This window comes from Podarcis liolepis (assembly GCF_965112155.1).
Source record: "Podarcis liolepis genome assembly, chromosome: 2".
In the NCBI taxonomy this organism is placed as follows: domain Eukaryota; kingdom Metazoa; phylum Chordata; class Lepidosauria; order Squamata; family Lacertidae; genus Podarcis; species Podarcis liolepis.
In genome coordinates, this window is record NC_139555.1 from 73,769,722 (window position 1) to 73,783,034 (window position 13,313).

Here is a 13,313-nt window from a genome sequence, read left to right on the forward strand (position 1 = left end):
TAGTTTTCATGGCTTGGAATCCTAGTTGTGCCTGAGGAACATATTTCCTGAGGCTTGCCTGAGCTCAGCAGAAAAGCTGGTGCCTGCCTATCCTAAGCAAATACCATTTTCTTAGTAGGGAGCTACCTTGAATATGTGCTGTGAAGTGACTAGTTAAGGGATTCCCCTGTAAAAGTGATGATATTTATAGTACCCAGTAGTGGCACATTTGTGGCACCATAAAACTAAAGATCCAGAACTTAAAGGATATCTCCACTGGGCCTTTCATGCTGTAACTAATTATCTCTCCTCTTTTTCCTCTCTCTTTCTCTGTCTCCCACAGGTTGTTGTGTCTTTCTTTCTCCAAAGGGGCTGATAAAAAGCACAACTCCCAGCAGCAATTGCTTCTGTTTGGCTATATTTGGACATCACAATATAACTGTTTATTCACCTAAGGCTGGAGTTTCCTTGCGGCAGGATGGCCATTGGACACTGCTGTTGAATTAAAGGTGTTTCAGAGACACAACTGCCCACAACAACACCTTTGCTCTGACCAGGGAGGTCTCCTTGTGGCTTGGAAAGGTGCTTGCTGCCCTCTTGAGGCAGTGCAATGGCATCCTCTGCCACCCTATGGATTCTGCTGGTCTATCCTGTTGCGTGCCACACCAGCGTTCATGGCCAGAGCCCCGGATACAACGTGGCAGCCAAGAAGGAGATCAGCTTGGAAGGTGACCTGGTTATTGGGGGCCTGTTCCCAGTCCACGAGAAAGGAAATCCTACAGAGGAGTGTGGCAAGATCAATGAACATCGTGGCATCCAGCGCCTTGAAGCTATGCTCTTTGCCCTAGATGAGATCAACAAGAACCAGCAGCTTCTGCCGGGCATCACCCTGGGAGCTCACATCCTAGACACCTGTTCCAAGGACACCTATGCCCTAGAACAATCCCTGGATTTTGTGCGTGCCTCCCTCACCAGAGTGGACGGCTCTGAGCACATCTGCCCTGATGGGTCCTACGCCATTCATGATGATGTACCTACAGCTATCACAGGGGTTATCGGGGGCTCCTACAGTGACGTCTCCATTCAGGTACCATTTGCAAACCAGGAGAGAGCTGGTGGGAATGTGGAGTGTGGTGCTTAGAATTGGGGTGTTGTGTTTGGGGCCTTGTATTAGGGGTAAAAAGAATGAGTGTGAATGAAAGAAGCCAGGTCTAGGCATTTGCTCATTGGATAAGAGGGCTTGGAAAATTGATGGTTACTTGAGGAGTCTATGGGTGCAGCTATAGAATACAACTGTGAAACTAGGAATCAAGTCATTAAGTAGCTTCCTTTCAGTGAATTAAGGTAGCATAGTGGTTTCCACTTGCTTGCCATGAGTTTAGTAAGTGGCCCTAAGGCAAGCCAATATTGTTCTGCCAGTTCCATGCCAAACCTTGGCAACTGTTATTCTTGGGCAGCTGCTGAGGCCCCAGTAGGGCTTCTCTTGGTGCTTGCTTTCGGCCTGCCACACTGAGTAGCTGGGTCTGGGAAGCCGCTGCTTAAATATTTCTGCAATGCCCTGGAATTCTGGGGCATTGTGGGAAATTTTTAAGGGCAGCTTTCCTGGGTCGGAGGAGAAGAAGAGTTTGGATTTGATATCCCGCTTTATCACTACCCTAAGGAGTCTCAAAGCGGCCAACATTCTCCTTTCCCTTCCTCCCCCACGACAAACACTCTGTGAGGTGAGTGGGGCTGAGAGACTTCAGAGAAGTGTGACTAGCCCAAGGTCACCCAGCAGCTGCATGTGGAGGAGCAGAGATGCGAACCTGGTTCACCAGATTACAAGTCTACCACTCTTAACCACTACACCACGCTGGCTCTCTGCAGAAGGAGGCATTACTGTAGAAAAAGGTCCTTTTTCTTGATGTAAGGATGATGGGGGCAATGTCTGTAAAGCGCTTTGGTCATTATCAATTTAGGTATCACTATCTGGTTTTAATTCAGAAGCAGTAGTCAGAAAATAAAAACCAATACCATCTTGGCATCACGAGATTTCCCTGTCTACAGTATTCTGTATTAAATGTCTTAAGAAGTGAATGGGCTCTGCGTTTGCAGACTAAGGGTGCAGGTACTACACATGTATTTGGAAGCCCACTGGAACTCAGTGTGGCAGATTGTTCTGTAGATCGTGCAGTAGATACATCAAGAGAATAAGGTGGCATCAGAAGAATTTGCTTCCATAAAGCTAAGCACAGGACAGAGCAGAAGCTTCTCATGATTACCTATGGAAGGCATAGCCACAAGTTTAAAGACTTTATCTTATGTTGAAAGACTGTTGCATATTCAAGTGGATCATAGCTCTGCAAAACCAAATTGCTCTCCTCACGTCAGATTCTTCTGCTACAAAATGCCTCATATTTTGGAATGCTTCTCTATAAACTATCACCAGAACTGCAACTCTAGGCAATGCATTCTTACAATGGGAATCAATTGGGACCCTATAGATTTCAAAGCCTCTCCATACTATTGTACAGAACGAGATGAGAAGTGGGATGAGACTCCTGGGATGAGATGGTAGGAGGTCACATGTTATTCTAATATCAGATACACGCTCACCTTGGAAGTGAGAACAGAGAACAGGCAGGTTATATTTGTGAAAACATAGCTGATGGCCATTGGGGATAGTATTTTGCATATATTTTGCAGCAGGCTCAGTTATCTGAGCGAGCCTTTGTGTGCCCAGGATTTGTGGGTGTTTCCAAACGCCCTGCCATTGTTTTATTGTGATGCTTCCTGAGGTGCAGTGAACATGGTAATCACAGCCTGACTCACACACCTGTACAAGAGACAGAGCGACCTTTTTATAGCCCACACTGACCGCCACCTCTGCCTTCGGGTTCATCCCTCCCGACAAAAGCTCTGCCTGATTCTAGGCTTCCTAACGCAGGGACCGTATCCCAGAGCATCCGTGTGACAGAGTAATTAGCTGCTGCTCCTGAGAAGCCCTGAGGATGTATTAATGCTATAATTAATGTAAATTAATATATCATTATCACGTACAGAGCCCATTGCCAGGAGAGAAAGAGGGAGAGAGCTGAACATGGCTAGCTATCTCATTTGCAGAGAGAGGACGAGCCTGTTGCCAGGGCTTTGCTCATAGATGTCTCTGGCCCAGTTCCCCAAAAGCAGAGCATTGCATTGCATTCAGCAAACTAGCAGTTTGAGGAGGGTCTTGCCTTGGCGATGCCAGTGCAAAATAGTTCTGTCCTTTCTCCTATAGCTTGCAGCTCCTGCTGCTGTGCTCTGCTGCCTCATGCTATGTTCGCCTCAGTTACAGATTTGACCCCAATTCCTGTGGGTAGGAAGACCACAGGATCCCTCTGAAGACACCTGAGACCATGGCCATCTGTCACTTAATTTCAGGAGTTTCCCTACAGATATGCCAGGCCAAACTCCTCCTCCCTCCTTCCCTAGTTAAATGCCACTAAGAATGCATTGCTGGAACTGGGCTTTTGGTGGATGGAGCCGAAGAAACAAGAAGGACTTGCAAGAAGAGGGTTTCTATTTAGCAGGGTCAGTGGCAGCACTCGGCATCTGCCAGGGCTCCCAGAACCTTGGCACTGCTGAATCACCATCACCATCACCATCACCATCATCATCATCATCATCATCATCATCATATATTTATACCCCAGCCACTCTGGCAGCTCCCAACACAATCAAACATCAAACATTAAAAACTTCCCTAAACAGGGCTGCCTTCAGGTGTCTTCTAAATGCCAGGTAGTTGTTTATTTCCTTGATATCTGATGGGAGGGCATTCCACAGGGCAGGTGCCACTACCAAGAAGGCCCTCTGCCTGATTCCCTGTAACCTCACTTCTCGCAGTGAGGGAACTTCCAGAAGGCCCTCGGAGCTGGACCTCAGTGTCTGGGTAGAATGATGGGGGTGGAGACGTTCCTTCAGGTATACTGGGCCAAGTCCGTTTAGGGCTTTAAAGGTCAGCACCAATGCTGAAGACTGGGCTGGGCATCCGTTAATTCCCCCTCCTCTGGCCTGGCACTCTAAGCACTGCCCATTGGCTAGATCAGAGGACACTTCCCCAGGGCCCACTGTGTCCTGATATTTTGAGAAGGTAGCAGGTGAATTCAAAGCAAATCCTCACAGTGTTTTTTGGGGAGGTGGTTGTGCACTGGCTTTCCACCATATAACTGCCCTGAAAGTCACAGAAGATCTGGGCTATGAAGCTGGTGTGGTGTAGTGTTTAAGAGCGGTAGATTCGTAATCTGGGGAACCGGGTTCATGTCTCCACTCCTCCACATGCAGCTGCTGGGTGACCTTGGGCTAGTCACACTTTTCTGAAGTCTCTCAGCCCCGCACTCACCTCACAGAGTGCTTGTTGTGGGGGAGGAAGGGAAAGGAGAATGTTAGCCGCTTTGAGACTCCTTTGGGTAGTGATAAAGTGGGATATCAAATCCACACTCTTCTCTTCTTCTTCTGGGTTGGTTTGGTTTCTGAAGTTGCTGAGCTGTGGTTTGTGAACAGCATCCGTTTAGTGTCCTTTTATGCTACATCCGCCTCCCTCCTTCTCCCTGTTCAAGCAGAGTATCACATGACTCCTCTGCCTTCCTGCTACTTAGAAGTGGCAACAGTGGGAGTTGAAGAGTGGGAGACTCAGATATGCTTCTTCCCGTCCACCCCTTCCACCCCTGCTCCCCTTATAGATTATTGTTCCATGCCAAATGTAGATGGCAGACTCCCTAGATCACACCCACACATGCCCATACCACCATTTCTTTTCCTTTCAAGGGAAGTCCCTTTGAACCAGGCACTTGCCAAATTACAAAAAAAAAAGAGGGACAGAAATCATGCGCACCTTTTAAGGGAGGAGAAGGTATAACTGAAAGAAAGAAAGATGTGTGGGTGGGAAACAAAGAAGAGGGATGATAAACAGTGGGGGAAATAGTATCCGCACCATACATTTAAAGCACATTTAATGGCACACACATTCACACATGGCTTCCCCCAAAGAATCATGGGAACTGTAGTTTACCCATCAGAGAGCAACCATTCCCAATACCCTTAACAAACTACAGTTCCTAGAATTCTTTGAAGAAAGCCATGTGCGCTAAATGGACTTTAAATGTACAGTGTGTAGATGTTGCTTAAAATAAAGGAATGAAGCAAGAAAACCAGTAGGAAGTAAAAAAAAAAAGAACAATGAAAGACAAAAGAGGCTGAGCCGAGAAGGTGCAGAGAGCGGCAGTTAGATCTGATTAAGGGGAGATGGGCATGAAGGAAATAAAAGGGGGTCATCTTTTCCCCCCTTCCTCATGCTCTGATGGTGTCGTGCTGGCTGTGGGCAGACAAAGAAAGCAGGATGCAACATTCAGAAAGATAACCAGCTCAGCCGGCTAGATGGCTGTGTTTTTAATAAAGGAATCATTAGCTAAACTGACAGCCCAAAAGGTGGGTAAATAGCAAAGCAGGGCAAGGAGTTATACAAAGTGAGCGAGGGACAGTTGGTGAGATAATTAGGGAGCTTATTAAAAAGATCCACAGATAATTTGGCTACAGAACCCTCTCCGCAGAGTTCTGCACTGGCAACAAGAACACAAAGGCGTTTTATTAATAATTCTGGGTTCTTCTCACTGGCTGCTGTCCCCTGTGGTTTGTGTCCCCTCCAGGCTGGAGGAGACCGGAGTGCTCTCTCTGCCTCTGATTCTCTCCCTGAATCCCCCAGGACTGGCACAGAAAGCAACAGATTTGATCCAGCTGAGACACTGTGTGTCTAAAGCAGGCAGTGGATTAACACCTTCCCTGCTTCTCTCCAGCCCTCTTTGCTTCCCAAGAGTGAGCTGGGCAAAGGCTGCATGAAAGGGAAAGGCTCACTTACAGCAGTGGAGCGCAGGCCCTCTCAGGGGTTCAAAGAGGCCTGGACCACATCCAGCTTTTGAGACCTCTGCTCAGAATAAAAATTAAAAATGGTGAGTCTGTATGCAAACAGAATAACACACACACACCTATCTCAACAACCAAAAGCTGCTTCCTTCCTTGTTTCAAACCCAGTGCAAGAAATAAAATTGATCTGCAAGAGAGCACATCTGAGAACTAAATATACAAGTTGAATGGGAGAAATTTGCACATTGAAACTCTGCAGATTCTCCAGTATTTAGGCTGCAATCCTAACTCCACTTACCTGGGATCAAGCCCCACTGAATTTAGTAGAACTTATTTCAGAGTAGACATGGTTAAAATTGCACTAGCCATGTTATGGGAATTGCATTTTTTAAAACATGGTTTGTGGGGTGGGGCTTTTTAAAGGGAAAACTGCCCAAGGGTATGAACTGCCCAGGGGTATGTAATTGATAATTTGCCTGCAAAGCATGCACCACTGTAACACTCATTTTCCCCATGTCTGTGTACTGTACATGCTTTCTTGTTCAGAGTCACATTTTATGACATTTAGAAGCCTGCATGGAGTGGGAGAAATCCTCAGAACTGGGACTTTGGCAGCACTAATGCAAAGGAGTTTATAGAAAAGCTTCACATAAGGCGTCTTGAAACAGGGCAACAAAGCTTTACTTGGAGTGAGGGATATAAAAAACAAGAAGTTGTCACAGAGCCACACAGTACAACAGGCCTACAAGCCTCAGCTCACAGTCTTCTTCGTACACAGACTACATCAGATTCTAGAACGACCACTTTTTATGCTATTTAAAGAAATTCAGTGGTACCTTGGTTTACGAACTTAATCCATTCTGCAAGTCCGTTCTTAAACTGAAACCGTTCTTAAACCGAGGTGCGCTTTCCCTAATGAGGCCTCCTACCGCCGGTGCCCTTCCACTGTTCGGATTCCGTTCTTAGACCAAGGTAAAGTTCTCAAACCAAGACACTATTTCCGGTTGTGCGGAGTTTGTAAACCAAATCGTTCTTAAACCGAACTGTTCTTAAATTGAGGTACCACTGTAGTGGCCTAACACAAAAAAACCGCAACCTCCGAATGAGCAGAAAAAGAAGAGAGACGGGAATATAAAATTGTACAAATAATCATGTTTCCCCCCATATGATCTTTAGTAATAATAATGATACTAATAATGATGACTATGCTTCTGCACTGTGCTTCCTTCACCCCGCAACAACTTGGGAGCCATCCCAAGATGTACCCTGCTGTGGGGCAGACAGCAGGAAAAAGATGCCTCTGTACTTGGCATCCCACCCCAAAAAGAACAACTTTGGAACAATTCCTGCTATGGGGCATGCAGCAGGAACAGGGGAGTGTTGCCATATCCTCCCTTACCCTCACCTGAGGCCCATCTCAAGCAGTTGCTTCTCTCCCTCCTACACTCCCATATATATTTTTTAAAAAAGCTTGCCACCACACACACACATTCAAGAAGTCTGCCAACTGCTCCACATGGCTGGTAGGCAGCAAAGCAAGCACAGTAGTTCCCATGCTTCTTCCTCCGCTCCAACACACGCACACTCACTCAAAAGCTTCATACTTGTTTGATGTAGCTGGCAGGTAGCAAAACAAACACAGTAAACACAACAATACACCAGTCAATCCCCTTGTTTTTTCCACTCTCTGTCGTGTTTTCCAGTCACTCCTCAGTGGGGAGATTAGGTCCTGTTGTTTGCTCTGCAAGACCAGGAAAGCAAACAGGAGGTGAATAAGTCCCAATGCTTCTTCTCTCCCACTCACCACCCATTTTGAAAAAGCCCACCCATAGGCAGTAAACTGTTTCCACCCTCTTTTTTCAAGGAGACCCTCCATGGACAAAGCCCTCTCAACTCTTTTCCATCCTTCACAATCCATTCCTGTCCCTTCATTAAAAAAAAAAAGGTTTGTTGCCTGTCCTGTGTCTTAGTTACTTACACTACTAGTCTAGTTAGAATAGTTGCTTATACAGTATCACTCTTCTCTCTGCCCAGTTTTGGCTAGAGTGGTAAGTTTTGCATTTTATCTACAGCTGTATTCTCGTTCAATCCATCCTATCCATTTATCCTTCAGAACCTTGACTGTTATAAGAACTTTTTGGGGATGCAGACAAGGAGAAGCACTAGAGCTACATGAACTCTCCCCTCATCCACTTGACTTCAGAACCTGTTCTAGTGCTTTTGATTGGGGCTACATTCACCTCAAATTGGTTTGGGAGACCTTCACAATATTAGGAAAACCAAAGCTACAGCCCTCTCATTGACTTCTGCCCGGAAACCAGAACAGCTGTAAATTTCTGAGTTTTTCCCCACATAGGTACATAGTAGCCAGCCAAGAGATTAACCCTACCAAATTTTGGATAGGTAGATCCGAAGTTTTTCCTGTTTTAAGGTTCAAAATGACCATAAAAAGTAAAAAGACAATGAGTGAATAATGTCCCCTAGGCACACTTGCGGCAATGGTGGAATTATAATTGCCTAGGTAGGTAGCAGTGAAGGAATTCTAGGCAATGAGGGAAGGGAGAAAGGAGAGCTTCCCATTCTCCTCTTCAAAAGGCCTTCCAGGCAACAAAATGTGGTGAACGCCATCAGTTCTTCACTGTGGTTTTGTTTTGTTTTTTGGAACCAAACATTCTCCAAAATAAAAGAAAAACAAATGGCAGAAGGGCCTGCCTCTGACTCCAAGCTACCACTTTGGCTCACAGAAGCACAAACTTCCTGCCACAGAGGAATGTGGGTCATAATACTTCACAGTCATAATATTGGGGGGGTAGGCCTTCTGCTGAGTCATTACCATTTAAAACTCTTTAATATAACTTTATCTGTATCAGTTAAACAAAATTTCAAAAGCATTTTGCCAAATCACGATTCTTACTTGCTTAAATGTTCTAAACTGTGAATGTTGCATTTCGGTCCGATGTGCATAAAAACAAGTTGCAGAGCTTAACAAATGCTGAATTTGAGGCCTCCTTTGAGCTTGAGGCCCTCCTGGCCCTGCTCTGATAGTCCTTGGTGTGGTGTGCATACACACACACACACACAGAGAGAGAGAGAGAGAGAGAGACTGACTTGTGGTATCTTCATTTGCTTGCCTCATGTCATGATAGAACTAATTAAACTAACAAACTGACCCCCAAACTACCCTTCCTTTCGCATTGTCATAGTGCAAAAGGATCGCAATTTGGGGTCAGAGGAGGACAAGCAGCCAGCTTTGTAGTAAAGTGTTGCCTCTGTGGCACAGCTTCTATATAATTCCTAATATGGCTGCCGTGAGGAACATCAAGCCCCCTAGATGTTGCTGGATGCCAACTCCCAATAGCCCTGGTCAGCATGACCAAAGGCCAGGGATGATGGGATATGTAGTCCAATAACAGCAGGTTAGAGGGTGGGGGCACAAGTTCATAGGGATGTTAGTTTAGTGGAGGGTCCATAGTTTCATGGCAGAGCACATGTTTTCATGCAGGCTATCCCAAATTTCATTTCTCAGTACCTCTAGTTAAAAAGGATTGACTAGGATGTGATGTGAGAGCCTAGAAAGCCAGTTCCAGTCTCTTGATGAGCAAACTGGGCAATTTTTCTGACCTGGTATAAGGTAGCTTCCAATGTTCCTAGATGTTCGCACATGAAAATATCATGTCAGAATGGTTCATCCATGCAGTATTCTGTGTGACGACTGCACAATGAACACCAGAACTTCTCAATTCATAGATTGGTTAGGGGTGTGCTGCATGCGAACGACCCATTTAAACTCTTTTACACATTTTGCCCAGGAGAAATATCCCAAGAGCTGTCCAGCGGAAGCCAAACATTACATTGGAAATGACTCCATGTCTGTGAGAAGCTATTTATGCATTGTAAACTATTTTTATTATTCTTGTAACTATCAAGTTACAATAAAAGAGATTCTGACTAAACATCAGGAAGAACTTTGTTGTGACAGCAAGAGCCATTCAACAGTGGAACGGATTCCCTCAGGAGGTGGTGAACTCTCCTTCCGTGAAGGTTTTTAAGCAGAGGTTGGATGGTCATCTGTCATGGATGCTTTAGCTGAGATTCCTACAGTGCAGGGGGTTGAATGAGATGACCCTCAGGGTCCCTTCCCATTCTACAATTCTTTGATTCTAGGATGATTTATTAAATTCCTATACCACCCTTCAGCCAAGGAGCACAAGGTTGGTTTACAATATAAAAACACAAAAATGCACATCGTAGTACCATACCCTCATGCTACCTGACATCAGATCTCTAAAAAGAAGCACTGTGCTTCCAAGATGCTTCCAGCCTTTAGCTCATGGCTCACTCTGTGTACCTATCTGCAGTGCCTGTCTGTGTTTACCTGCCTCAGACTGCTGACACACATACACAATCTACGAACACTGGTGACTTACTCATTCTAATAATCTAATAATTAATCATTTAACAATAGGGTCCCATCAAGAGACACCCCTTGCCCATCCTGGACTATTAACGAACATCAGCATTCATTTTGTCAAATCCTAGAGTGTGATCAGCCTTTGCTTTCAGTCAAATCCATGGCAATCGTCCACCCACAGTAAACAGACAGCAGCCATACAACTGTATGACAAAGCATGCGTTTATTTCACTCCCTGGGGTCTGAGTTTGAGAGCAGTCTCTTCTACCTTCTCCACAGAGACTCTTTACTCAACAACAATCTCAATGTTCAAATCTATGCCATCCTGATTCAGGTTGCTAAGAGAATAGGTGCCGGAGGTTTTCTGGAAGCTGTGGTGCCGCCAGTTACTTTGGATGATCTGGGCTGCCCTTTGATACTTCTTGTACCGTGTTCTCATAAGCCACATCTTAAACATTGATTGCAAGAGGACAGAAGCTTTCTCAGACCAAATGTACGTCGATAATGCCATTGCCCTTTTCTCTTCTCGTCTCCGGAAGGAAATCATGCGCCACCATTTCTGGACCAACCATGCACAGACGATGGCGTGTTGCAGGCTACGGCGGACTAGAGTACCTCGCCACCATTTCTGGATGGTAATAGCAGCCTAAAAGTAGGAAACAATGACTCAGGTGTCACTACAACATAAACAGAAAGGGGCCGAGGCACAAATCCCTTTCCCTGTTAGTTTTCTCTCTCATACAAGAATCAGTCATATTGTGTCAGACATTTAATAGTTTCCGTCAGCCAAACAAGACACAAAACTGAAAAGATGCAAACTGGATGTTGAAAATGGTCTTTTCCCACCTGTGTCTATCAGCTAGGCCACAACCTTATAGTTCTCACTAAAAAAAACAACCTACCTGGAAGCAGGCATGGGGGCAGTGCAGGAAAAGTGCTTAAGAACGTAAGAAGAGCTCTGCTGGATTAAGCCAATGGCCCATGCAGTCCAGCATCTTGTTCTCCCAGTGCCCCCCCCCAGATGCCTCTAGGAAGGCAAAATTGCCTGTATAGAAAGTCTGGCATGTACCTTAACTTCCTTTTTCGAAGTTTCTGGCACTGAAGGTGGTGGTGACGTTGGCGGTGGTGGCGGCGACGTTGATTTTTTGCGAGCCTTATGAAAAGATGGCCAGAATAAAGAAAGAAAGAAATATAAGCATAGAGAAGGGTCTATAGGACTGCTGAGCCTTATGCTACAAGAGCATTCAAGCTCTTTACCAATGGCTGCCCTTCCATTTATGTAATTTTGCATTTGTTGGGTGCAAAAGGCCAACGCTTGACTAATGAGCAAGAGGGTGGTGCAGCAACTGACTACACTACATCTTGCTTTTTATGAAAACCAGTGCTTACTTCCTAAAAATAGATGTGCGGTTCAGGCATGTTCCAGAAGCTAACTGTTCCGTTGTTCCATCCTAATTCCAGAGATTGTGTGGGTTACTGATGTATCTGAATGTGCCTACTTCACAGTGTGCAAAGCTTGCCCTAGCCCAGGCTCCCCACCCTCACCAGCAGAGAAGCGTCATTCAAAGCTGGCACTGGTGCTGGTGCTTTGCAGGCACCACCGCACAAAGCAAATAAGGAAGGCTGGTGTGGTGTGGCACCAGCAGGGTGGTGGCACGGCAAGTCCGGTTTCAGCTCAAGTGGTTAAATTGAACAGGCCACCCCTGGTTTCACCCTCCTGTCCTCCACTATCATAACTAAAACACGGCCAACTGCCCCAGCTGTTGTTTGACTTGGGGAAGAAAGCTCCCACTGATACCACTGGAGGCATGAGGATGGCAGTGCAACAAAGGACTCAGTTTCTGATCATAGTATTTTGTGTAGCGTAGGACACTTTGCGGGACGCGGGTGGCGCTGTGGGTTAAACCTCAGCGCCTAGGACTTGCCGACCGCATGGTTGGCGGTTCAAATCCCCGCGGCGGGGTGCGCTCCCGTTGCTCGGTCCCAGCGCCTGCCAACCTAGCAGTTTGAAAGCACCCCCGGGTGCAAGTAGATAAATAGGGACCGCTTACTAGCGGGAAGGTAAACGGCATTTCCGTGTTCGGCTCTGGCTTGCCAGAGCAGCTTCGTCATGCTGGCCACGTGACCTGGAAGTGTATGCGGACGGCGCCGGCTCCCGGCCTCTAGAGTGAGATGAGCGCACAACCCTAGACTCTGTCAAGACTGGCCCGTACGGGCAGGGGTACCTTTACCTTTACCTTTAAGACACTTTGCAAAGGAAGCACGCGGCACTCAACTTACGCAACATTTTTTGCAGAAAGCAATCATCTCTTTCAGGGAAAGCCCATGTCTCGAGGGGAAATGATGATCTGCTTCTAGCAACTGAAGCTCTCTTAGAATCGCAACATCGAGCTGGGTTGTAAACTCTGATGTCATAATGAACACGCCGACACTCCCCTGCTCTAATTCTCACTAGTTAAGAATGAGTCTGTCAGATAGGATTTGTCATTGCTTAACTGGCTGGGCTAGAGAAATGTCACTTCTGTGTGTGCATGCACCATGGAAACAGGAGGAAGTTTTCCTTCTGGAGCCAGTTTTTTTTTAATTGGCAGAGAAGGCTGAGCTTAGGCGAGGGATGTGCATACAAGCAAGCAACTGCACCTGCCAACTGATGGCACAACAACCATCCTTTCCCCCCTTCCTGTATGGCTGTGGGTGCACCTGGCTCAGTGTTGTTTTCTCTTTCAGACCCATGGCCAGATGCAGTTGCACTGTTTGGGTCAGACTTTGTGGTGGGCATCTGGGGTTCTGCAGTCTGGGTGAGCTCACAAACGATGCCAGTGAATGAATGGCAGGTTCTGGGGGGTGGCTGTGGTCAGCCATGGTGTGTAACGGAACAAGGCAGGGCACCCTCCAAAGCTCTGCCCATCTGGCATTTTCATTCCCCCACCATCTTTCTGGGTCCAGAGGCATTCTGGGGTAATAAATATTTTGGGCAGCTGGTTCAACCCAGCACTTGGTGGGCAAACCAAGTCCAGGACCAGGCAGCGAAACGACAATGCAA

General features: G+C 46.3%; 2 protein-coding genes across 2 annotated transcripts in view; one reads left to right on the top strand and one right to left on the bottom strand.

The window, feature by feature from the left end:
• Positions 1–13,313, top strand: part of GRM2 (glutamate metabotropic receptor 2) — an 89,512-nt gene that overhangs the window by 46,517 nt on the left and 29,682 nt on the right. Inside the window, exon 2 of the mRNA XM_083488689.1 lies at positions 323–1,066. Coding sequence (XP_083344815.1) covers positions 590–1,066 — 477 coding nt within the window. The 5' untranslated portion in view covers positions 323–589. The remainder of the gene's footprint in view (positions 1–322; positions 1,067–13,313) is intronic.
• On the bottom strand, positions 10,475–12,699 carry IQCF6 (IQ motif containing F6). Its single transcript, XM_083488803.1, has 3 exons — positions 12,551–12,699; positions 11,340–11,423; positions 10,475–10,916 (listed from the first exon to the last, which is right to left on the bottom strand). Exons 1-3 carry the CDS (start codon positions 12,683–12,685, stop codon positions 10,557–10,559), a joined length of 579 nt encoding a protein of 192 aa, XP_083344929.1. The 5' UTR covers positions 12,686–12,699; the 3' UTR covers positions 10,475–10,556.

What these genes read in the sequence shown, in the direction of transcription:
- IQCF6 (XM_083488803.1), bottom strand. Translation starts at nt 12,685, where the DNA reads ATGACATCAGAGTTTACAACCCAGCTCGATGTTGCGATTCTAAGAGAG. An exon ending in CTTTCTGCAAAAAATGTTGC is followed by an intron (nt 11,424 to 12,550) that starts GTAAGTTGAGTG and finishes TCTTTTCATAAG; the next exon opens with GCTCGCAAAAAATCAACGTC. An exon ending in CTTCGAAAAAGGAAGTTAAG is followed by an intron (nt 10,917 to 11,339) that starts GTACATGCCAGA and finishes TCCTACTTTTAG; the next exon opens with GCTGCTATTACCATCCAGAA.